Genomic DNA, 26,124 nt, shown 5'->3' on the forward strand with positions numbered 1-26,124 from the left:
TCTAATTTAATTTAATTTTAATTTTGAAAAAAAAATATGTTAGAACTATAGGTGAAAAAGATCATAAGAAAAAAATGGAAAAACCTGAAATAAATAATTAAAAATTAAAATAATAGAGAGGGAAAAATTAAAAAGAAAAGAAAAAATGAAACCATTAAAAATAAAAGAAAAACTGAAACCAACAATTAAAAAAAAAACTAGTAGGAAATTGAAAAATTATAGCCATCATTAATTGTATTATAAATCATGTTATTTGATTAAAAGTTAGAAAAATGGAAATTAAAAAATTAAAAAATAAATAAAAACAATTTAAAAAAAGAAAAAAAAGTCGACCTCTTTAGAAACTAATCTTTTTTTGAACAAATTGATTGTACAAAAATAAAAAATATATATTTGTTTATTATTTAAAAAATCTTAAACAATTTAATTAAAAATAAATTAAGTTAGAGAAGATAATAGATTTAGATGAGTATATAATAATATTTTGTTATTTTAAAAAATAGATGATGTGAAAATATTTAAATGGTGTCTAAAAATTATAAATTTTAAGATTATTCTAATATAAATTATTTTGATAATAGTATTAACAAAGATAAGAAAATAACAATTAATAAATAATAAGTGAAAAACTTTTTACTTTTACTATTACTTTTCCTTTTCCTTTTCATTTTTCCAAATATTTTGATGTAGCTGTGGGCGGTGGGTTTGGTGGTGAATACGCCAACAGCGCAATAGCCTCCAGTTTTTTTTTTTTTTTGTTTTTTTTCCTTTTAACTTTCAATTATATTTTGATTGGTTACCATTTCGGCTGCCGAAGAAATAAAATACAAGCATAGAAAGAAACAGAAAGAAAAGAATTCAAATACTCGACGCCTCTGCTTCTCTCGTCGAGTGAAAGAAATAAGCATGGCCGTGGTTGGAGTATTGGCTTTACAGGGATCTTTTAACGAACACATAGCAGGCAATAATCTTTCACTGATATTCTAATTGTTTTGTTCATCAGTTTTTTATGTTTGGCCGAAAACATTATATTATATGTTTTTTTTGCAGCGCTAAGGAGGTTAGGAATGAAAGGAGTGGAAATAAGGAAGCCAGAGCAGCTTCAAAGTATCAGCTCTCTTATCATTCCTGGTGGAGAAAGCACCACCATGGCTAAGCTTGCTGAGTTCCACAATCTTGTATGTTCTCTCGCTCTCTTTTTCATCTTTTATATATATATTTGTTTGTTTTAGCTTTAGTCATATACTATAAGCCATTCAATTCTGATTCATTTCGAGAAAATTGGATTCTTTTTGTTTTCTCATTATCCTGGTTTTAGAAAACATGGATGACCCAAGACGCCGTTTTCGCTTGTTTTGTTGTTGCTTGCTTTTTGCTAGTAGTTAAAGCAAAAAATAACTGCTAAGATTTGAGATCATTTTGATCAGAAATGAGTTAATAATTAGAACGAAGCTATAATTCAAACAAAGATCTTCCATGGTAATATAAATTCATGGAATTTATCATCATGAATGTTAAATTTAGTTTCTATTGTTTGCTTTAGTCATTAGAAGGTAAAGGTGGCAACGGCATAAGATAAGGGCTACTTTGGTGGTGTTGATCTTGGCTATTTTGGACTTTGAGGTGCTTTGGTACTCACGATTGACCTTCTTTGATCTGTGAAAAAGGGTTGATGCATGGAGGATGAGTTTGGCACTGTTAAATCTTTTAAAGGATATATATATATATAGCTGAAGACTTTGCTCATTAACAAAGAATTTCTAAACCTAATTTACTTGAGTTGTTTATAGTGTTCAAATGAGTTCTTTGCAAAGAGTGACTGACAAAATCAATGCGTTTATTTCCCGTGTGTTATTGCTGGAGATGAAAAAGATTTGGACTTTCCAATCCCATCTTGATCTTGATTTTTAGTTTCGATGCACTCACTGGTCCAAACATTTTAGATGAGTCAGCAGTTGTCGTAGCATTCTCAGTTGAGAACATTGATAAATGTCTCCTTTGCATTTATATGGTTAATTTCTTTTTTCATTTATGGTCAGTTTCCAGCTCTGCGGGAATTTGTGCAAATGGGGAAGCCGGTTTGGGGGACTTGTGCAGGTCTTATATTTTTGGCAAACAAAGCTGTTGGTATGTTTCTGTTCTCCCCTCAGCCTCCTCCAGTTTTAGATTCTGCATATTAAATTTGTAGAGTGTATACAGTTTGCAGCAAGCAGTTTTTCAAAATGAGATCATTCAAAAAGTTTTGAATTTGAAATTGGTGGTGCAACTTTTTCAGGACAGAAAGAAGGAGGACAGGAATTAGTTGGGGGTCTGAATTGCACTGTCCATAGAAATTACTTTGGGAGTCAGGTAAGTACATATGCCTTCTGTTTTACTACATATGATGCTTTTAAAGTGCATAGAGTGATATATTGCATCGTTGTTATTGAATAAAAAGACATGCATTTAGTTAAATTGGAATCCAAGAGAAATTGCAGAACTTCCATGTTTGCTAATCAGCATTTTAAGATACAAATATGTTCTTTGAAGAAAGACCGCTCACAGAAAATGGGTCCAAAACCTTAAATGACTATGGGTATGATAATGTTATAGTGATGTATGGATGTATTAAAAATGTTTATGTCAAATGGGTAGGGGAAGAATCAGAGCAGTCTAAAAAATGACCTTGCTTTCACTGATTTCACTAGGATATGGAGTCACATTCTATATCATGACATAAGGCTTTGCATGTTGGTGGAGTTGTTATTACTTGAAGATATCAACTTTTTTTCCATTCCCATTTATGCTGATAAATTTACTTAAATAGGCTTGTCAGTTTCAAGAACTGAAATACAGACTTTAAGAAAACCTTCTGTCATGAAGGTTTCACATACCTAGCTTTTCACTTTTTCTGTTTTTATATCTAGGAAGTAGAAACCTCTTCCACTTACTGAAATTAATTTCAAGTTATGAAGAAGATTTCAACTCCTCCTATCCTTTTGGTTTAAGCTTCTAACATTGAACTAAATTGTTTGTTTTTAACAAATCAACTTTTTTTAGATCCAAAGCTTTGAGGCTGAGCTCTTAGTGCCAGAACTTGCCTCCCAAGAAGGTGGCCCTGAGACATTTCGTGGTGTTTTCATCCGAGCTCCTGCTGTCCTTGAAGTGGGGCCAGAAGTTGAAGTGCTTGCTGATTATCCTATCCCATCAAAAAAAGTTCTATATTCAAGTTCAGCTGTTGAAATTCAAGAGGTATACCGGCACTCATCTATTGAATCCGTCTTCATCGGAATGGTCGAAAGTAAAACAATGAAATTTTATAGACATTCCTTCAACTAAATGAGTCTAGATTTGACGATCATGCTTGCCTATACATTTCCAAATATCTCATTGCAGACCTATTTCGTCGTTTATTTCATTGTCTTTAACTTCAGCTATGTTGGTTCTTGTCATCTAAAAATTTTGGGTATTTCAGGAGTCTGCTGTGCCTGAAAAGAAAGTGATAGTTGCCATAAAGCAAGGAAACTTGCTGGGGACTGCTTTCCACCCTGAGTTGACTGCAGATACGAGATGGTATAAAGAGATGTTAACTATCCTTTAAAATCTTCAATTTTGCTCATGATCTGGGGTTTTAAATGTTTCTCTTTTTTTGTTGCTAAGTCAAGGTTGTAAATGGTTGCTTGTGCAGGCATAGTTACTTTCTAAAGATGGTAAGAGATGTCGGAGAGGGAACCTCGAATACCACTGTTGCAGTCAGTGAAGCGGCTTCAAGTTCTGACCGACAAACAAAATATGATCTTCCTATATTCCGATAATCAGTGGCATCAATGAGATTCTTTTCAAGTATTTTCAGTTTCTCTTTTATTTTCTTTTTCTTCCTTTTGTTTCCTCCATGTTTGCAGATGTTTAATCTTTTTTGTCATAAGGTAAGTTTCTATTTGACAAGTAATTTTTGTTCTTTTTAGGTGGCATTTATGCACATATCACTATATAATTATAATCTATTGTTACCCTGATATTTCATATGTTTTTGGTATTCATGTTGGGGACATACTTGTGTGTAATATACGATCTTCTTAAAAATATAATGAAGCTACCTAACCTTCACAGAAGTGGGGGAATGGTTGGGGGTAAGGATTTCTGAAAAGTTTGAGCCACAATCTGAGTTTTGAAAATAAAAATAATGGTGACGGGAAGATGAAATTATTGTAACAGCAAGGTTGACAATGGCAGCATTGTAAATTCGGTTTTGGAGTTTTTTATTTCGTTAAGAGTGGACAGTTTAAAATTATTGGCGAAGATAAAAAATTGTCGTTGATAATGTTTGATTAGAGTATTAACAGTTTTTTGGTACAATATATATTATTAATAATTAAAAGGTTAAGTTTATAAATTACACAATACTTCTAAATTATAAGACGGTTGATCACAACGTTATTGCTGTTAAAGCTTCTTAGAGGTTGTAAGTTAGTGTCGCGTAGTTTTCTTTCAAATTAATTAGTTAAATAATTTGTAATTATTTAACTAAATAAATAATTAAATAAATAAAAATTAAGGGAGTAAATGGAAAATTATCCCTCCTCTAGAGGTCCAATTCCGTTCCCATTGGGGTGCAGGCCAATGTAGTTTTTATCATTATAGATATATATTGATAAAATTTTCTTTGATATCGTTTCTTGGTACAGTGTTAAAAGATATACTGATGCAGAAATACCATTGAACTGATACACTATAATGTTTATTTCTCTAGTACTAGCAAGAACACGTTTCTGGTATGAGACATCTTTTTCCCATTATCAGAAGAATTCATTGTTGAAAAGCTTATTTGATCCAACGCTTGCACTTCTCTCGCACCCAATAATCCGTTCTTAATCATATTTCTTCATGCACAAGAAACTTCTACAGCTAAGCTCTTCTTTACACCTTTGCAAGGGTCACCTAAAGTCCTGGTTGATACATCGATACTACAACTTGTCGATCCAACACAAACCTGGACAGTTATAACAATTGTCATCAACAATGAACAAGGATGGTTTAGCTGAAACCGAAAATTTTGCATACAGATATTACAGCAAGATCGCACCTTCTGTACAATGGAATGTGCTTTAGCACCGCTACACCTCCCATGGCTAAAACTGCCGCAAGTGCCAAGAGGAGTTCCAAAGCTGGCAAATTTGATTGCAGAAATAACCTGATTCGGAGATGGGCAACTGAGGGATAGCGTAGGGTTTGAAGCCCTTCTTGTTTTTGAATCCAAACCCCACATATCCATGGGTAATGGGTGAGAGTCAGATACATGCGAGCACAAACTTCCCATCTTTCTGGTTGCAAAAGCAAGCTGTGTCGGATCCCCACCCATTTCCTCGAACAATACAAGAATGTTGCCACTTGGTTTCAACCATGAACGAGGTACATGATACCTGCGAGAGAGACGGATATACCGGCATAAGAAAATTTGAAGGCATAGCAATTTTCAAGTTTTCCCAACATAGGCTCTTCAGTACTCACAATTGCTGAGATGGCTTCCCACAATTCTTGCGGCATTTGTTTGCACTATAAGGTCCTCTATAATCACAAGAGTCACTACAGCCACTGTTTGAAGCGATATAGGCAGGCCAATATCGTCCAATGCTCTGTCCATTGATCCATGCTTCACCCTTTCCCATCCCCATGAAGTCTAAAGCAACAGGGTCATTCCCAGTAGGGGCATCAAAATTTGTCTGCATACAGAATATTGATCGGTAGTAGCTTAGAGTTGAGTCTATTGTGAAATCCACCACAATAATTTTACAAATAATAAAAGACCATAGAAGGTTTAAACCTTAAAAATATATACATTCAGGCCAAAAATGGAAAATTAATTATATAGAAGTAAATGCAAGAAACATAGTTGAAATACCTTATCGAATATTTAATTTCCTTTAACTGCAATAAGTAAATTCAAAACTCGCATCTAATTTAAAGTTAAGCATTACCTTGTACCATATTAGGGGTTGATTCTTTGGCAATGCGGGTTGTGAAACCCATTCCGATGAACTTCCACTTGGTAGACCTGAATCTTCCCCTTTAAGTCCAACCTGAATTCATGATTGCAAAATTTTCATCTTGGAGTCACCTTAGCTTAGGGATTTGGTTCATCTTCCACAAGAGTCTATATGCTATATATTAAGTGCCTTCTCACCACTAATAATGGATAAATGCTAAGATATCCAGAAAATAAATAGATTGTGTTCACCATTGCAACGGATACGATTCAAATCCAATTCTTATATCCCATTTTCTCAGTTTGTAGGTTATAAAGAATTAGTGTTTTTATGCAAATATCGAATAATGTTTACAGCAGAGTGAAGGAGACACTGACCTGATACGTCCACTGCTGTGAGGAGAGATCAATACTGCTACCATTACTTAAACCATTTAGTTTCACTGGACCAGTTATCCCCGCCCCTGATAGGTCAAAGAAGGCCCCATAGTTCTGGCATATATGTCTCCAGTTAGATGATACATATACCGAATTATATCTATTGTAGATAACATAACGACACTACATTTTGCAGATAAATATTTCCACTTTTTAGTTAATGATCATGTGGACCCTAGTGAGGAGAACCAAACCTGCAGCCCTACGGTCAAACTAAGGAGATCAATCGTGTTCTTCCCAGGGACAACTGTGATGGGGATATCCACTTTAACCTTAGCATTGTCGCTATTACCAGTTCTGCTCCCTGCAGAAAGTTTCAAAGGACATGCACAAGCAATAGTGTTATAGTGGTACATGAACATCACAATGATGAAGCTACCCCACCCAAAATCCTATACTAGAATGTTTCAACTACCAAGCCTGGTATAACTCCCAACTGCAAGACGTTAAGGATTCTTGTGCATTTCACTTCCAAATAAGCAACACTGCAAGGACTTCAATGTTAATTTTATCAAGTCTATTGCAGTTTTCTGGTATTTTTATCCATAAACTTGAACACCAATTTGGATTTTCATCATCGTCTGCATCATTTTCCTATTCTACCAATTATAATTATATAATCTAAGCCAAGCAAGAAACTCATCGGAGATACAAAAGAACAGTCCCTAGTTCTATCATCTTTACCCAAGATGCTAATCCTTTCATAAGTTCCATTCAACCCATTTCACCATAGAAACCCTATAAGTTCCTTAATAATATATCAGAGCAGAACTATAGGGCAAGTGAAAAAAAGAAATTTCTTTATATATATATAAATATATATTTTGTTTCCAGCTACCTGCAAGTTTCCCATTTATAAAAGCATGAAGGCCATGCCCAAGTGATTCCACATGAAGAACAGTTTGAGATCCATCTTGAAGGAAAGGCTCATCTCCCTTGATATTCATGCTGCCCAAAAGCATTCAATAAATATTCCTTAAAACATTGTGAATATAATAAACTTGAAAACGGTAGCAATTATGTCCTCAGGAAACAACTTTTAAAATAAAACACCAGCATACCTTAACGAATACCACAAGTAGTCACTTTTATCAGCAGTAGTGTTGATTTGCTCTAACAATCCAAGTTTGTTAAATGCGCTAGCCTTAGAGATGCCAATGGGTTCGTTTATCCAACTCCAGCCTGACCCGATTGAGTCAGTTGAATCAGCATTTGTATTCAATGATTCATGCATGAAGCTTGGAATCACACTCATAGAGTTAACCTGTCATGTTAAAAATAAAACAATACAGGTTACAAATTTACAAGAAGAACAACTCAACGTAATTAAGCGAATATAAATGCAAGCAATTCATAGCAGAGCCGGATGAAGCAGACAGTCCATAGAAATATTCCAACTAGTGTTCTGAAGTGAATAATCATAACCTCAGCACATTTTACTTAAAAACCGATACGACAGTTCATTGCAGTTAGTTTGTTAGATATGTATCCCCCCTACTCCATTAACTCTAAGGTGAAAGCCCATTGGTATCATAAAAAGCTGACCTAATCCGGGGAAGAAATACATGTTTGTACTTTGTACAACTGCAAGGGAGGTTCAGACGACCTATTTTGCAGAGTTAGGTTCATTGAACCCAAAACTAATGACAATTTGAATTTCCTACTATGGTCCTTTCGTAAGAGAAGATAGAAAAAGATTAGCTTGACTTAATTCAGTTATTTATTCAAATGTTTCAAAGAATCTTTTCAGCAAGAATCTTGACTAATGGCACAAAAATCTCAAAGAGCAAGCAAGGTGGTTAAGAGAAAGCTATAGCATAACAATTTAATGGTACCATCATTTCGACAAATCCATAATTGATGAAGCTAACACTAACTCGAAGTCGGAAGTGTATGTGCTAATGCAACATACCTTGGCGGTATTCATAACTACATTCTTGCAGTCTGGTAAGATGCTGACAGACCATGCAGGCAAATGGTATGAATTGCCATTGAAATTAACAGTCGCATCAGATTTGGTGTCTATATTGGCAAGAAAAGCAGAACATCCTCCCGATCCTGTTTTATATACAGCAGCCTGGGAAGAAAAAAGAAATACATAGATGAACTAGTTATTTCTGACAGAAGAAACTGTTGGACCTCTATTAGTTGATTTTCAACTATTATCTTTCAATAAGATCTGATCAAATTTTGCATTTAAGAAAAAGTGTGCAGTTTAAGAGTCTGTCAAAAAAGAATCACCAGAAAAAGTGATTTATTTGTTTTCATTTATATGAACAAAGTATTATGATCGTTAAGAATTCAACAGGATCCCTCCTCACAAATCAGACAAAGAAGAAGAGGCAGGCCCCCTTTGAGTTCTTGTTCATAACCCACATAGAAGCAAAGAAGTAAGGTTCTCTTAAAAATGCTAAAGTAAGTGCCAATCAAGATAGGCCATACCTCCAAGTTTGGACCCAAAGAGGAAATTTTAGGATCAGTGGCTATCAATGCTTCTTCACAAAGCTTTATAGCCTTATGGACATCTCTTAGGTGACCCCACTTTGGTTGTCTAACTTGTCCTGAGAAAGTAGTGAATCGGAAGACAGGCGTAACTTAGAAGACACTGTTTAGTCAACTGTAAACTGAACAATCATGGATTAACCTATCTCATACTATCGTTAACAACAAACCAGCACTTTTAAAGTGCTTCCACAACCTTATCATCATCATCATCATAATAACAACTACCAATAGGAGTCAAGTTGCAAACAAATGATAGCCTCAAGTATGTTGCAGGCACTTATAGGGTCAAGTAGATGCTTAGAAATACTAACAATTTCATTAGATTGATTGGAAGCATACCATACTCATCAATCGGAGCATCATAATCATAACTAGTAGCAATAAAGGGTCCACCTGGAGTCCTGTCAAAGTTTGTTCCACCATGGTACTGTTTTAAGAGCAACCAAGCAAATTTGACTCGTAAGTTTGGTTCAAAATGGGACTGTCCATGCACAAACACATTTTAAACTCCAATTATCATTACCATATAATAGTTTTGGAAAGTTCCACCTCTTTGGAAAAACCGCGCAACAGCAAATGCGAGGTCTTCTACAGGTCTGTAGGGAACGGTGCCACCAAATGAAAGGAACCTAGCATTTGGAATATGACGGGAAGTAATGAGGAAGAAATGCTTTGATAAAAATTTGAAAGAGGGACGCAACTCAGCAAGCAATCAACATTTTGATGGAGACATGTAATCCATACAACCAAAACAGCTACCACGTAAAAGCCAGATTAGTAAGTTATATTGGCAAGTCAGACATCCTACCATCCAGACCAATTCTCTGTCCACATTTTTGGTTTCTTATTAGAATTTGGGGTGAATTGGTCACAGTAGAATCCATTGCAGGTGTTAATCTGTCAATGCCAAGGTAAAAGAAGAAATTATATATGAAAACCCATCAATGTCTTGACAAAAACAAGAAACAATGTGAAACCCCTTTAAATTAAAACATGGAAAGTCTGAGTGAATTGATTAACTACTATTGAAATTGTTATCAATCAAGAAAACCCAAACTTACAATGGGATCAGGAGCATCAGATTGCTGGCACATAACCCAGGGAACTCCTGTATCCAATGAAATAGCCATACCAGCTGCCCATTTAATATAGGGTTTTGCGGCAGCCCCATATGCTGAATCAATGTTTCCATACTCATTTTCAATCTGATATTTTAAAAAATAAAAACATAATAAATTTGTCTTCTAAAATAACCCCGGAAAACCATTAGAAAATATAAATAAATTATAGCACCGACAATGGACAGGATTGTTTATAAGAAAGCGGGGGAAAAATGGTAGACCTGTGACAAAATAATGGGTCCTCCTTGTGATGCATACAACTTCTCTTGCTTCATCATTTCCACAATCTTAGCCGTGAACCTCTGCATTTCTGCCTGAAAAAACCGACAATATTATAGTCACTTTTAATCATTTCAGCTAACAGTCCTTCCAACAATTTCAGTGAACTTTAAGCAACAGAAGAAAAGGAAATTAAAAATTATTAGATTAATTAATTACATTATTATCTTATTAGATATTACCTTAAATGGTTCATTATCAGTTCGAAACTTGATTCCGGGTATAAAATGTAACCAAAGAGGAAATCCACTGCAAATATTTTATCAACAAATTATAAAAAAAATTAAACATGCCCAAAAAAGAAAGAAGAATAAATTAATTAAAATTTACCCATAATTCCATTCAGCGCAAACGTATGGACCGATGCGTAGATGAACATAAAGACCAGCTTCCGCAACTAGCTTTACAAATTTAACCAAATCGTTTCTTCCTTCGAAATTATACTGTAAATATCAAAAATCAAAACCCAAAATAATAAATCAATGGGATTCATTTTTACTTTTCTTTTTTGTTTTTTTTTTAGTTCAGAATCTTCAGATGAGATTTTAGTAGGAAAAAAAGAGAGGGACAGAACCTGGTTTCGGACTGGTTCGTGCAAGTTCCAGAAAACGTAAGTTTCAATCACATCTAACCCTCCGTCTTTGGATTTTTGTATAAGGTCTGGCCACATCTGACAACATTAAAAACATGAGCCATAAATTATACAGAGTTGTCCTAAAAACAGGGGAGGAGAAATGAAAGGGAAAAAAGAAATGACAAAAAATTGAAGCTTACTTCAGGGGTGCTGCGAGGGTAATGAATGGAGCCAGAGATCAAGACGCGGCGTTTCCCGTCGATGACAATCGCTCGGTGATCGTACGTGACGGTGGATGCAAACGACGTCGTTACTATTACCAAACAAATAAGCAACACCAGAATCTCTGTTCTTCTCCTCATTTCTGGTAACTTACAAAAACAGAGCCACACACGTAAAGTTCCTCCCTTTTTTTTCTCTTTATCAAAAGAAAAATGTAGCTTCTTGATTGTAACAATTCTATTGCTTTTGCCTTTGGGTTGATGCCTTTTTCCACTTTTCTTCCCTTTCTTCTGATAATATTTGTTGCTTGGCCGCTTTGTGTAACAAAATCAACACTTTAAGCTACCAGAGAACCGCAGTGCACGTCACTGCTATTTCACCATTTTATCATCATCATCTTCTGGTTGTTGTTTAATTATTAATAATATACTCTCTTTTTTTGTTGTTTTGTTTTTTAAATGACAATAATGGCGTTTTTATAAGCCTTTTGCTGCAGTGGGGAGCAGTAATAGTAGTAAAAGCCAGCCAGTAGCTACGGGCAGTGAAGAAGAAGTGAATGAAGTACTGGAGAAAGATATTATCAAGTGCTGCTTCATCATATGGCAAGGATAATGCACCTGCATTTCTCTTCGAACCACGTACTGGAACTCTTATACCGACACGTATATGTACAAAATCAAAGGTTTATTTTCTTTTTATAAGAGAACAAAATCAAAGTTAGCACAACAGTTTGAGATTGAGGGTTACCTACGTAATCAAAGATTCCTCCTCAAATTGTTCACCGCTTCATCTTCATGCATGTATTCCATAAGGAAATTAAACTTTTTTTTTTACTGGTAATTAAAATTTACGTGAGCTAAATTATTTCTTTTTAGTAATTACGTCTTCAAATAAAAAATTAATTAAAAAGACAGGCCCTCTAATAATTATGTATAAAAATTAGCTATGCATCGACATATTACCATCAATTAAATAGAATAATAATGTTAAAAATAAAATTATCTTCTTTAAAAAGAAGTTAATGTAACTTAAGATAGAGAAGAGATTGTATAAAATTGTAATTCCGTGTTATTTTTATTTTTTTAAAAGAAAAAAATTAAAAATAAAAAAAATTGATTTATTATTATTTTATTGAAAAAAGATAAAAAAAATAACTTAAAATTATAATTTTATACAATCATTTATGACTAAGACGTCTCGAAAGTAAACTGGGTGAAGGTTTCTTGACATTAAATTGGTAAGGTAATGGGTGGGTGAGTATTTAACTCATAATTGATAATACCACGCAGCGGTCCTAATCACGTAGTATTCCCACATATTGTTGCATTCCATGTCTTAATTTGATTGTTAGGTTTAAATTTGTTTTGAATTTAAATTCGATAAAATCTAGATTATTATATATGACTTGGGATTTAAATTTTTTGAATCTAAATTCTTAAGTTTTAAAGTCAAAATAATTTAATTTTAAATCACCTTAAATAAAATATAGAATCATTTGAGTTTAAATTTTAATTTTGAGTTCTATATATTAAAATTAATAAAAAAAATTGTAATTCTAACCGAGTTAGTGGAAAATATCATAAAATTAGTTAAAGGGGGAAAAAAATTCTACATCGACCTAAAATTGACATAAATTTGCAGTTTGAAGAAAATAGTACTTATTTATAATTAGCAAGCAAATGTGGACTGGAAACTTGCGCGTATAACATTTTAATATTATAATTAGTCAGTCATTTTTTAAATTCATTATGATTATCTATATACTATGCAGTATAATAAGAAACATAAAATTTGACTATTACGTAAATGATCGAATTTACGTTCAAGTAATATCGATTTCAGTAAAATTTGAACGACAGAGGTCAGGGTTGGCGGTGCCCTCGGGGCAAGCAAAGGACCACTTTGGACTTTGTATAAATTTCATTCTTAATTTCAATTAATTAATTATGGAGGCCTAATCATTTTGTTTTGTTCTTCCATAACCATGGCGTGATACCAAAGGGGTTCATATGATTATTGTGGATTAGGCAAAAACTCCAAATTAGGTTCAACATCGTCTTTTGTGGGAACTTCACGTGAATTGTGGTTAGAATCAACTCTAATATAAAATTATATATACATAAAATTAATATAATAAATTCAGTACATGTATTTAACACTATATATTTATATGTAAAAAGAAAACACTATATTAAAATAATATATTTTGTTTAGAATTTTGATGCAATTACCAAACCCTTGATTTGTGCCTTTAATTTACTAGTTACTATGAAAAAAAAAACGAGATACGAAAATATGCAAGAATTTTTTAATGAGAAAAATATACGAGAATTGTTAGATTATTTGTAAAAAAGAAAAATTAAGAAATAAACATATAGCTTCACGACGATGACTAATTTTATAATAAAAATATAAACATCAAAATCTTTATTAATTTGCTAATAAATTTTTTTTTAGTATATAATAGCCATCAAATAAATTATTTGATAATTTTTTTTGGGTAGTATACGACAATTTTTACACACTTACATAAAACTAAATTAATTTTATATTACTAGAATATAAATCCACTTGTATTTATATAATTAATTTAAGTTTGCATTAATTGTATATATTTCAATATTAACTATGAATTTACCGTTTAGTCAAATTTACATTACAACCTATTGAAAAGTTATGAGTTAGGATAAAATATATTAAGAAAGAAATAAGTATGGTTTAAGATAATATATATATATTAATAAATGAAAATGGAATTAATTAAGTAACGTACACTTCAAAGGGATAACACTATATAGAGTATGGATTTCTCCATTATCCCTTTCCAAATGTCTTTTTCTTTCGCTTTTGAAGTTGCTATTACTTATTACATGCACTACAATTTTAATGAAATTCATAAACCCTAAATGTAAGATTTTTAATATACATTACTACATATTATTTTTACGTGCACGTATCTTGGATTCCCAAATCCATAAATATATATCATTCTCAATCCTACGTCCTAGAAATGTAAAAATCTAGAGATGGAATGAAGATCAATAGGAAAAATATTAGAGAGAAGAAAAATCTTCATCCATAAAATGAACACGTGTACACAAGATGAAGAAAAAAGTAACCCGGGTTTTACATCTTAATTTACAACATTTTATAAAATTCCAATTTCATTTTTTTTATTATGTGCAACTATTATTCGGATTTATTCTGTTGTTTGGATATATTTTATTTTATTAATCATACTTTATAATGATTTAATTATGATAATATTTATAATTGCATTTATTATTATTTTAATGCATTAGTCATTTTGGACTTTGGTAAAGCAATTAGAATTTAGGGTACCTAGGTGACAAATTGAGTTTTTTTTGGAGAGTACATTAGCAAAAACAAAGCAATGTAATGCTAGCATGGTCCAGGAACATGATAATGAAACAGTTTTGGCTAATGCTAGATATCCTAAAACCTTAATAGGAGAGTTAAAGATGCTAACCACACGTAAACACAATTCTTATTTGGTGTTAGGTTGCTGAATTTCTTCAGAATATACATATAAATGTAAAGAAGATACACATCGAAATATTCTAAATGAGGCACAGAAAGTAAAGGGGCAAAAGATTTTTTTTGGTAATAAACTAGTAAATTATTTTCTTAAATTTATTAAAAATATTATTATTTTTAAAATAATTAATAATTAATAATTAAACCATTGTTAATCAATACGTATAAATAAAATCCAAATCACTAATAACCAACATGGTAGTTAGCTCAAGTGTCAAAAGTTGAAGACAAAACAATAGTTATTGGGAAAAAAAAGAAAGAGTAAAAACAGTAGTTTTATTTTTGCGATAGTCAGTCATATAATGACAAATCAACACCATAGAAATAAGTAGAGCTAAAACTAGCGCAGGTTTTCAAATATTTGTTTTGCAGGTGTTGAAAGGAGGTGATGAGAGAGAAAGGATGAATTATAACACGCCATGTGAACGCTGGACAAAATTCTCGGTATAATGTCGTTGACCTCTGCCTTCAGCCTGGTCCTGCTGTGCTAGGGTGGCCACCATTGGCTGGCTACTACTGCTTTTTGGTTAGGTTTTTGGTCCATCCTTGCCAATGACTTTTTGGGGCGGTGCATCTCCACTGCTTAAATATTCTTTTTACTTTTATATATATATATATGCTAATTGGTACATCCACTATGTTATCAAATTCCCAACTCCATCTCCAATGTCAACAGCCTGAGAAAGTTGCCATTTCTGATGCTCATTGGATATAATTTTCTAGTTACATAAAGATGAAGCTAAAACATTTTATTTATTATCAAGATATAATTTTTTTGACTTATTATCCATCTTTGTATGTATGCTGCTATATAAGTAAAATGGGATTATGAAAAACTCCAACTCTTGTTATAGTGTTAAATCAACTGAGTTGACTCATATTGGCAAGTGTCTATTATATTTGAATCAAATAATTAGCAGTGGCAAGTTGGTAAATATTATGCATGTAGTAGTGATCAAGTTTGGTACTATGAAAGATGGATCCAACACCTAAAAGATAAAATTAATTCAAATATGCTTGTTGGAATCTCCCACGTTAATGCTCCAACTGTCGAAGAAACAAATTTGGAGAGGAAAAAAAAATGCATGTATGTTCTTTTTTAAAAGTAAAGTTTGGTATAAAATAATAATGGAGAGGAAAAAAGTCCAAAATGGAAAGTGGGAAGAAAAAGAGGATATTTAATTAATTTTAATATCAATAAATTGATCATGGAGCTAATTTATATATAAGATTGATTTAACTACCTACTTTATTACAATTTCTTGTGGGTTGTTTTGTTGGTGGCTGCGCTACTCTTGTTTCGTTTATTGCAATCGATGGATTAATACTCAAAGCATACAATGCGATGCAAAGGGTTATAAATATCTGTCGATATTTTTACTCAAGTCCGAGGACAACTAAGGATTAGCAACAATGTGAACCCAAGTGAATTGTCGAAGATTATGTCTGATATTTTTGTCCACTTCAAAAACCAACAAAAACGATTAAAAGAGATATTTCAACGATTAAGATTTTTCGGATTTTCTTTCTCTACAACTCAACATTGGTGGGACCTTGCATTCTACAATGGGGGCCATAATTTGATTCAATAACAATATATTGGTGGTTAGTGATGACAGTGGGTTTTCCATGTAAGAAAGATGATCAAATTTGGTGAGGGTTGATATTAATATTGTAGAAAAGGATAACATTGATGGCCCAACTTTACGAACAACCGGACATGTGTAAACTTGTTTCTTAAGTTACCCAGTAGCAGCCCAAACCAATGGTATTTTGCCCAGAGATTACATACCAAGTTTAAGCAATGCAAAGGCATCATCATCGAACTCATCCATTTCTCCTTTATTTTCCTTGTTTTTCCAAGCAATCTAATTTCTGTCCCCCTGCTTTATGTTCCGGTTATTTATTTTTCAGCCCTAATTAATATTTAATAAGCAAGAACAGGTAAGTCGCGTTTTTGTTTTTCATGCTTTTCATTACTAAATTGTAATAACTCTCTGTCATGGATATTGAGAGCTGAAATATTTGCTGCAGAAGAGAGTCTGAAAATGAAGATTTGAGAAGATGTGGAAGGAGAAGTCAAAGGTTGGTGCCTTAATTGTAGTTGTTTCTATTATTAATTTTGTTGTGTATAGGTATTTGAACTTTGGAGAGCTGCTTCGGTTGGCATTTTGCTCTTGCTACTGGAAACCAATATATAAGAGTATATTTTAGTTTGAACCTTGACCTTGCGTTGTTCTCGCATGATACTACTAATCATCCTATACTGCACATTAATGGTTTAATTTTATAGATATATATGTGCAAGAACGACATTAAAGACTATTTTTAATTTGAAACCTTGACCTTGTTATGTAAGTTTGTAGCATTGACAAAAGCATGAAGCTGCTGCTGTTTCATTTAGAATGTGAAATTAGTTGCATTGTTGTCTATTCTGAGCAAGTCTCCTCAGTCTCCCTTTTAAACACGAAACAAGAGCAGAATACATACCATGATGATTCGTAGCTGGAACCATAGGAATTAAGGTACTCTGAGCTTGATTTTTTTTCCAGCTAAGGGAAAACGATAAACTTTGAGAAAATTTAGGGACTGTTGGTGAATTTGCCCATAAATATGATGATAAATTATAAAAATTTTTATAAACCCGTTGAAGCAAACTTTGCAAACCCCTGTTTAAGGTTTGAATTTGTATACAAACACAGCGTGGCCGCCTTGTTTGTCTATTGGCTTGCATCGTTCCTAAACTGTTGTCCGTGTTATTGACAAATGAACTACAGTTTGATTCACCTAATCCAATGGCTGCTTCATTTGAAGATAACCAACTCGACATTTTTTCTTCTTTTGCTCCTCGTGGCATCAGTGCACCTGGGAATGGAAATGATGCATCTGGGTACTTGGTGAGTTTGTGAATTAGCATGTTCATTTTTGGTATTTCCAAGTCAGGCAAGTAGTAGTTAATTACTACCTGTGAAAGCTAGCATAAAGAAACAGAACACGAGAAACAGTGCAAGCATGTACAAGTAGTTGTTATTAACAAGAAACACAAAGCTTTAGAGTAATTAAGAGAAAGGACGTCCATGCAAGGGGCGGAGGCGACGCTTGGTGCATTCACGAGCATCCTCTGGCTGCGGATAAACAAAGTGAGCAATTGTGACGGAAACAATTATGACACTCAAACACAACACCGCGTAACACTGCCGACCCAGCTTTCCGATCCATCTCTCCCCCATCTTCTCCATGGCGCAGCAAATGATTCTGATTAATATATCAGCAAATGTTTTCTACCCTGCATATATGTATACTAATATACACAAGTAAGAATAGCTGGTTTTGTAAGAGAGGGAAAATTAAAGAAAACATGGGGTATATCAGCCGCTGGATATTGGATATAGTGTTGTAAAACTGTGGGAGGGAGGGATGATAATTATTAAGGCGAGGATTGTCGTTTACTGGCACCCTGATAAAATATGTTCACTGTTAAAGCGCTACCAGACTTTAAAAACCGACTGCACCTGGGCCTGGTTTTAGCACATTTATGCATTTTAGTCTCATCCTGCAGCCTTTTTATAGAAATTTGCTCTTATAGGTTTAAAATAAATAAATTTGAACCATAGTTCAACTTTAATTTAAGTTACGTATCGATTACAGTATTTGAATGGGATTGGATGACTTGATTGGATTATCAGTTCAAAAAATTGTATTAGATTAATTTAATCGCGAATCAATAAGGTTCAAAGAAATCAACACTTGAATTATGTATTTTTAATTTTTTAATTTTTTTAATAATTTTTTAATTTATTTATTCTAATAAGTAAATTAAATCTGGCTATTTCAATCATTAGTCCAATTTTAAAAACAATGATAGATTATCTCTAGATTGTTTTGATTTAATTCACGTATTATGTAAGTCCTTTTTCAAATATATTCTAGTTTAGCTTTAGATATATATTTCGCTTATTACAGGTAATTCAAATATGTATTATTTATAGTTATACTTGTACTTGTAACTTAAAAAAATTGCTAACCAAATTATAGGCTTAGTTTGGATGAGCGGTGTGTTTACTTCCGGTGAGGTTAAAAACAGCGGTGGCTGTGAGATTAGTTATTGTAGCGGTGAGATTGGATATTGTAGCAGTGAGATTAGAAACAATGGTGGAGTGTCTGTTTAGATTTAAACGCAGCTGTAGCGGTGATGTGAAAATATAAAATGACTAATAAGGATATTAAATTAGAAATGATATATAATAGAATTTTTTTTAAATTATTTTACTTTTACAAAATTATTAAAAAATAGGTAAATTTATAAATTTATTTAATAAAATATGTTTATTAAAATGTTTATTTTTAATTCATCAATATTAATTTTATAATGGTAATATATATAACTACTATTTAAAAAAATCAGCAATACAAATATATATTAAATGAAAGGTTAAAATTGTAAAAAACTATGTTGATTGGGGTTACTTTTTTTCATTGGAGTTGAAATCTCCAGCTAATTTTCAGCCTTCCAGTGTGGTTGAAATGCATTCTCACTGGACTTTCATGTTTTATCAAATAGCAGTGCAGTGAGGTTGGTAGCAGTAATTGCACCTCACGGGCAATAACTGCTAGTCGTGGCCTCTTCACTACTATATATATATATATATATATATTTAATTTCAGTCTATATTATCGTAATTTTTGTTCATGTTTTTATGATTCTTGTTTTATTCACTTTGTTTTTCTGAAAGCAATAGTTGGTTTAGTTTCAACTTTAGTTTTAGTTCATGATTTTTAGTCGTGTTCTGACATATATATGAGATCTATCAAGTTATGGCTATTACTAGATTTATAGAGAACTATTTTTTGAGGGTCTTATCATGATAGAGCATAAGGATGGTGTTCGAAAAATTGGAATCTGAGATGATAATGAAAATGATAGGCCATTTGAGACTTGACCTTTTGTGCATCAATGATGCGGTCAATCTCTTGGAAGTGATTCCTTAGTTAATCGGAGTTAATCGTCATGATAGTTTAATTATGGTGGAACTTGGATGCAATTTTAAATGATTTGATCAAAGCGATACATCTTTTATTTGTTTTTAAATTCTTCTAATAGTATTGTCAATTTATCTATCTTTTCTTTTGATGAGATATTTATTTTGCTGCATGGTATCTGTGCATTAATTTATATAGTGTTTTTATAGTTTATAATACATGTCATGTCTTTATATTCTTATTGTTGATGGTTACTTTTAATAATTATATTTTATTTAAAAAATTTAAATTTAAGTTTCAACATTGAAGGTTTAATTTGACTCAATTCAGGGACAAAGCCAAAAATAAAAAATAAAAATTAGGAGGGCCGAAATGAAATTTTAATTTTTAATAGTCTATATCTTTATAATTTTTAAATGATTAAATCAAATGTTTATAATTTTAGGGGGTAAAGTGTAATTTTACCTTTACTAATTTAAAATTTTAAAAAATTCTAAAGGACCTAAATAGCAATTTTCCATTTTAAGGGGGTCGGGCCCTTCCAGTCACCTAAATTCACCTCTTACTCAATTCGGATTATTTTCTTATTTAATAATATATTTTTTAATATATTGTGTAGTTTATTTTGTATGAAAAATAAATTAGTGATAATATGATGTAAGTAATAAAAAAAGTATGTTACTTTATCTATATTTAAATTTTTATTTAAAAATAAATTATAAAAAAATAATATAACTAAGTAAATCTAAATAGAATTAGGTTGAACATTTATAAGTAGGAGTGAATTTAAGCATAATCCATATTTCAAGTTATTATTCAAATAAATTTAATAATAATGTTATTATTAAACATAATAAATTTAAAATTATTTAAATCTCTAAGCCTCTTCATACACAAGAAAACAAATTATACAAAAGAAGATTTTGTTAAAAAGTCTTGAAAAAATTAAAATAAAATTAAATGCTACACATGAAGATTCAAAATGTAGATATTGTCATATATTGGTTCTTCTATCAAAAGAGAATTCTTTGGGCAAAATGTTGATGGCATGGTGTTCAGGTTCATGTTCTTCACTTGAACTCGCCTCATTTATATCTCTATCAGTGCCTCCTTGTACTGGCTCCGCCATGTTAGGGTTGTGAGACGTTGAACCATCATCGTAATAAGGGTGGTGGGAGGTGTATGGAGAATCCGTTTCTGATGACTCGATATCAAAACTCGACCTCCTTGGAGATGTATGGACGCTGTCCATTTCGCCCCGGTAGTGTTTCAAGAGGTGAATTGGGGACGTGTGGTGCGATGGGGTGTTGGGTATGCTAGAGAATGGGGTCGCTATAACCGAACCCTTGTTTCTAACGTGTTTCCTAGCTGTGTGGTGCCAATTTCTAAGAGCTGTCGCTACTCTTTCATTGAATATGGTGGGTTTCATGTTCGAACCCATCTGATCATAGCCAAAAAAAAAAATTACTTGGAATGTTGAAAATAATGTTTGTATGTAATGGTAAATATATGTTTATTACCTGTGTAACAAGGGCATAAAGAGGAAGAGTGACATAGCTGCAAAGAATTTGAACGATGACCCTATTTAAGAAAAAAAAAGTTAGAAATACATTAGAGCTTTAATTCCAATAATTTTAAATAATGAATGAGAAATTTTTTATAATATTGTTTTTTACCCCATTGAAATTGAGATGACTAAATCTTCCACGTGCTCGTGAAAGCAAGAGTGTATCCCAAATTCATACTGTAAAATTCAGCAATTAAGACAATAAATTTCATTACAAAAATAATAATATATATGAAAAATCAATCCTCATTCATATAGTAAACAGTAAAATACATTATTACGTACCCAGGTATATACAAAGAATGCAAGTTGAAAGGCATTCTGTAAAACAGTAAACAGAAAATTAATGTGGGAGTTAAAAGAATTATTCAATAATTACATAAGAAAGAAAAGTGGTATAATAACCTCACTATTTAATATATATATATATGTTTGATATATCACTATTTACATAGCATTTTAATTTTTTTTTTAAATTATTGTATTGTATTATCCTAGTATTATAGGTTGGTGTTAAAAAAGAAATAATACCTGAAAAAGAACGAAGTTGATGAGAAAGAGGATGAGGCTGGGGCGGTTGAACCAGAAAAGATGGTCGCCCAATTCAACCACTGGCACTCCTTTCACCACCTCTCCTCTCTCTTGAATTCTTAGCCCCATTTTTGTTATTATCACTTGCAGCTTTGTCCCCACTAACAGGACCACCTGCACGGTTATCACCAAGTCACAACCCTTCATCCATCTCTCTCACTCTTTAAATGTTGATCATAACACATAAGTAATTAACTAATGGGTGCTTACGATCAAAGGGAGAAATGGAAGCCACAGATAGGAATACCATCCTGTACCACAAATAGAATAAATCAATCAAAATAAAGAATCCGAAATCCCTTTTTCTTTATTATATTCTTTTATATAAATATATAAGACTTACCATGAGTGTTGAAGAGTAGGAAGAGTACAGCTAAAAACCATATTGGAGGACTGGACAATTGATTGAAAAATTGGAGTCAATTTAAGTAAGTAAAAATAGAGAAAACAATTGGAGTATATGGATAAAATTAATTACCTGATGCCAACAACAACACTGAAATCTTCTTCCAGTGATCTATTGATGTATTTTTGAAAATTAAAATGGTTTTGGCTTTGGGGTGCCAAGTGTGCCTGTGAAAACATAAATAAATTTGAAGATTGCTTTTTAGTGTGGAATACTTTGAATAGTGGAAATAATTTATATATAAGAAATGAAGGAATTAAATACCATGATAAATCCATGTCGGAGGGTCAAGTAATCAACTTTAGGGACTGACCTAATAAATTGTCTAAAGAAACAAACCTGAAAAAGGAAAGTAATAAATTACTGTTAGAATATGAGTTGGAAATAACGAAAATAAATTTTATCAATATGAAATGATTTTTCAAAACTGTCATTTTTTTATTTTAAAACAATTTTATTTCAATAAAAAATTCCATCCACAGTATGTGGCTGTAACAGATGCAGCAAATATTGAATTCAGAGAGGAGGAAATTCCAGAAATTTTATTGACCATAATTGGGCAGTTTAATAATTCAAACTTAGTTTCCGATATATAGGAAATGTTTTAATTATATTTTTACATTTTTCTCAAATAATGTTTTATACTTTTAATTTATCCATTTCTTATTTTTATTTAAATAAGTTGTTAACTTTAACTTATCAGTAAATTATTAGTTAATCTTGTATTTGATTTTTTTTTTTTAGATTCAACTCAAAGAATAATAATTTATTCGGATTTTTTTAAAAAAATGAAATAACATAAGATTTTTTTTATTAAAAAAAAGTTGCTTACAATCCACAGTAGAATGGGATTTTTGGTCCAAAAACTCAAATGTCTTCTTCCAAACGTGTTTCCCTTGCAAATCTGAACCGCTCTGGATCTGTTCAATAAACCATCACTAATTAATTGGTATTACAAAGTAATTTGAATGAACAAAATAATAATCCATTTTAGATTATCATCTTATTTATGAAAAGAAAACTCTAAATAAATATTACTTATTGATTTCTTACATATATATTATTATTATTATCGAATTTAAGGTATTTATCTCTCTAACTAACCACTTAATTTAAAAATACTGGTTACGTAATTTATCTCTTCAGATAATAACAATAAAGTCATGCACATTGTACCAAATTCCTGTATATGCAGAAATGCATGGATGGATGAGGTTCTAGTAGAATATACTTAATTAAAATTTAGACTTCACTGGATTAGAATTTATACTAACCATGTGAGTACTGGTATTCAATTGTTCTAGTTTCCCTTTCCCATCTCTTCCACTTTCTCATCTGTATCAAAAAAGAAAATTTATATACAAAGAATTCATCCCTAAGTTTAGAATTTAAATTTGCTATCCTATATATATTCACGCTACAATGTTTAAATTTTGGAAAAATTATTAATTTATATAGTAAATATTTGATTCAATTATTATCAGAAATCAATTAAATTATAAATTGAGTATACCTTAGCTCTGCCCAACAAAAGCGTAAGAATACAGTAAATGACATGAAAAACGGCCAGCACAAAAATGAAATAATGGAGTTGATCCAGAGCTTCATATGAAATGAATTGTACTTTTCCCTGCAATATATACAAATTAACACATATTAACACATGACTTTTATTTACTTTTTCATACAACTTTTATTTCTTATTTTCCTTTTTATCAATTAAAGATAGTTTTAGTATGATATTAACTAGAATATTCACATCGCTTTTGTATCAAGAGTTAGAACGTAAGATTGATATTATTGCATAAATTTCAAACCCCTTAAAGTAGTTTACCAACCTCTGATAATTCTTAGATACTTTCGGGAAAAAAAAAAAAGGGGAATCTCAACATGAAAATTCAGAGAACTTCCCATCTTGTGCACCAAGAAATGTAATTAACTATCAAATCAGGCGATATTATGATTTTTTATTGTATACATTAATTACTCAATCGGATTATGTTATCACTTGATTGAATAATATAATGTATAGATGTATATGAATAATAAATAACGTATAAATTCAATACCATAACGTGGATTTTTCCCCCTTTTTTTTTGGGGGGGGGAAACAAACTCTTCATAGTCATGGGGACGTAATTAAAGAAGAAAGATTTGGGATGGATATGCATGTATACCTTATCCGCGCATTTGTCCTCTGACTTTCCGGCCAAAGAACGCCGGAAAACTCGAACAGAATCCGATATCATAAGAAGTCTCCGGCGATGTTCGTTGTTATCTGATGTATCTTCTTCCGAAGGTGGTTCATCTGCGATCTCTTGTCGATCATTATGGCATGGATGCCAAGTAGATCCAACTTTCTCAGATACGCATATGCTTGTTATTGAACCTTCTCCTACCGTTAGGAGTAATGATATAAATCCCAGCAACATAAGCTCTATCACCCAAACCCATGAAATGATTAGTTTTTGATCATCTTTAACTTAAGCTTTAAACTAGTGTCTAAAAACGGATGCTAGTTTTACCTGACTTAATCTTTTCCAGAGCTTCATAAAGTGCTCGTTTATGTTTCTTCTTTAACCACTGCCAAAGCAAACAAATGATTAATTAAAAAACCAGCTGAAAATCAGCTTTAAAAGCAATTTATATATATAGGGTTGATACCTTTCCAATCATATGGATTATATGTTCGATGATTATTGAAATCAAAACCAAACCAAAACAAACAACGGCAACAGCCCATGTTGGTGTTTCTTCCAATGATCTTGTACTACTAGCTTCACCTTCTCCGGACATGTTTTTGCTTTTTCTTCTTTTTCTGAAAACCAGCTCAAATGTTCTTCATATGTCACCTTGATTGAATGAATTGTTTCTCAAGGAAAATATATATAGTTTTGGAAACAATGTTGAAGAAGCTAATATATATAATATAATGTCAATACTAAATCGGGTGTAACCTTTGAATAAAATGCAAGGTTTTAAATGAAATTGACCGTCATTTTATTTGTTTAATGTTAAGAGAATAAAAAAGAAGAGAAGAAGAAATCAAAGAAAGTTGCAGAGGAAAGAAGAATACAAGGGATAAGTACTTGATGACTTTGACATCCAGCCGGCGTAAACATAATTATAAGCGAAGGAGAGGAAAGAAGAAACATGATCAAAATAGAAAAAAGTCAAAAAAAAACATGATAAATATATAATTGATTATGACTTCATCCAATTGAATACATGCATTTAAGCTAACAGTTTTCGTGGACTAAATTAAAAATAAATTAAAGCTTTATTATTTTAATCACATTTAAATATCATTATCACTCGAGTCAATATTTCCCTCAGGTTTAAAAATTTACATTTATTTTTCCTAAAAAAGTAAAACAAAATTACGCTTCGTAAATGAAAATCAACATAAAAATCTATTTTCACTTTTATTTTTTCCACTTCTTCAACAACCGAGAAATAAAAATTAAATTTTAAATAATTAAAGTAAAATATAGTTTTTAGGTTACCTATCATTCAATAATTAAATTTAAATATAATTATTTGTAATTATACGTGTGTTATGTTTAGAAAATCATTTTAATTAATAAATTTTATTGAATTGAGTACAATTACAACGCTTAATTACTTGCATGTAGTAAATAACCATGATGAACTTAATTTTTTTAAATCTTAATTTATTTTTTAATTATATAATTGTTTAATTATAATTTTTATAATTAAATAAGACATTTAAGATGTAATTACAGCAAAACAAGTTTAGAGAACTGGAATTCATTGTAATTATAAAATTATGCAATTACTACACTAATATTCCATTTTTTTTTCATATCTAAACACAGAAAGTTTTCTTAGCATGTATTTACTTGAATTAGAGTTAAAATACCCCAAAAAAAAAACTAATCCTTAAATTTTTTTTTCATT

The 26,124-nt window shown here is 31.6% G+C and overlaps 2 protein-coding genes, 1 long non-coding RNA gene and 1 pseudogene across 3 annotated transcripts; 2 read left to right on the top strand and 2 right to left on the bottom strand.

The window, feature by feature from the left end:
* Window positions 1-671: 671 nt before the first annotated feature.
* On the top strand, window positions 672-3,995 carry LOC107959267 (probable pyridoxal 5'-phosphate synthase subunit PDX2). The gene is made up of 7 exons (XM_016895273.2): window positions 672-961; window positions 1,051-1,178; window positions 2,040-2,127; window positions 2,276-2,349; window positions 3,040-3,231; window positions 3,455-3,552; window positions 3,668-3,995. The coding sequence occupies exons 1-7, from the start codon at window positions 907-909 to the stop codon at window positions 3,792-3,794; spliced, it is 762 nt and encodes a 253-aa protein (XP_016750762.1). The 5' UTR covers window positions 672-906; the 3' UTR covers window positions 3,795-3,995.
* A 607-nt stretch (window positions 3,996-4,602) lies between these two features.
* On the bottom strand, window positions 4,603-11,884 carry LOC107959265 (beta-galactosidase 8). The gene is made up of 19 exons (XM_016895270.2): window positions 11,080-11,884; window positions 10,880-10,975; window positions 10,636-10,748; window positions 10,488-10,554; window positions 10,248-10,340; window positions 9,967-10,110; window positions 9,714-9,802; window positions 9,429-9,534; window positions 9,245-9,332; window positions 8,843-8,961; window positions 8,313-8,477; window positions 7,462-7,664; window positions 7,239-7,348; window positions 6,595-6,704; window positions 6,341-6,454; window positions 5,955-6,056; window positions 5,488-5,699; window positions 5,063-5,399; window positions 4,603-4,969 (listed from the first exon to the last, which is right to left on the bottom strand). Exons 1-19 carry the CDS (start codon window positions 11,239-11,241, stop codon window positions 4,862-4,864), a joined length of 2,538 nt encoding a protein of 845 aa, XP_016750759.2. The 5' UTR covers window positions 11,242-11,884; the 3' UTR covers window positions 4,603-4,861.
* Window positions 11,885-15,913: 4,029 nt separating this feature from the next.
* On the top strand, window positions 15,914-18,341 carry LOC107959264 (uncharacterized). Its single transcript, XR_001700793.2, has 3 exons — window positions 15,914-16,603; window positions 16,694-16,744; window positions 17,437-18,341. It is a non-coding gene; the product is annotated as an uncharacterized lncRNA (long non-coding RNA).
* Window positions 18,342-20,613: 2,272 nt separating this feature from the next.
* On the bottom strand, window positions 20,614-25,160 carry LOC107959263 (MLO-like protein 6; annotated as a pseudogene).
* Window positions 25,161-26,124: the final 964 nt, after the last annotated feature.

This window comes from Gossypium hirsutum, chromosome A05 (assembly GCF_007990345.1).
Source record: "Gossypium hirsutum isolate 1008001.06 chromosome A05, Gossypium_hirsutum_v2.1, whole genome shotgun sequence".
In the NCBI taxonomy this organism is placed as follows: domain Eukaryota; kingdom Viridiplantae; phylum Streptophyta; class Magnoliopsida; order Malvales; family Malvaceae; genus Gossypium; species Gossypium hirsutum.